General features: G+C 48.1%; 1 protein-coding gene across 1 annotated transcript in view; it reads right to left on the bottom strand.

Annotated features, from left to right (window-relative positions):
• Positions 1 to 88, bottom strand: part of MTL5 (metallothionein-like 5, testis-specific (tesmin)) — a 14083-nt gene extending 13995 nt beyond the window's left edge. The window contains 1 exon segment of the mRNA XM_010143540.1: positions 8 to 88. Within this exon segment, the coding sequence (XP_010141842.1) occupies positions 8 to 88 (81 nt within the window).
• Between the last annotated feature and the right edge of the window lie 423 nt (positions 89 to 511).

Genomic DNA, 511 nt, shown 5'->3' with positions numbered 1-511 from the left:
CAGGAACAGAGTTGTTTTGACCAAGTATTTCAGTTACGAGTCCACTGTCTATTAACGATGTTACGTCAAGCAATATCTGATTCTCCATAGTCACGCACAGACTGGCAACTGGTGCCTATTCACTGCTGAAGATAATTAAATCTCCTATTTCAGTATTCTTCAAAGCAGATTTTCTATCTGGAAGTGAACAGAACAGTCTTAACCAAACAACACGTTTACGTAATTACTGAAGGTTAACCCAAGCAACACATAATGGTGGATCCCAAAACACTAATGCTGGGAGAGGTTTTGGGAGCGGTTTTGGGGTCTGAATCAGGCTCGCAGAAAACGCAGCCCCTGTGTCCACACAAGCAAGCTGCTATCACCGTCAGGACACGCTAGCGTGTTTTAAACTCGTTAACAGCAGACTCACACCTGGGTTTTGCTGCTTGGCTTTAGCTGTCGAGGGAGACCCCGTCGCGCGTTGGGTCTATGTCGGTGAGCACCCAGCGCCGCCGGGCCTCCCTCTGCC

The sequence above is a fragment of the Buceros rhinoceros genome, unplaced genomic scaffold (assembly GCF_000710305.1).
Source record: "Buceros rhinoceros silvestris isolate BGI_N320 unplaced genomic scaffold, ASM71030v1 scaffold29, whole genome shotgun sequence".
Taxonomy (NCBI): Eukaryota; Metazoa; Chordata; class Aves; order Bucerotiformes; family Bucerotidae; genus Buceros; species Buceros rhinoceros.
Note: the sequence above shows the minus strand (reverse complement) of the source record. Positions and strands in the feature narration are given on the sequence as shown.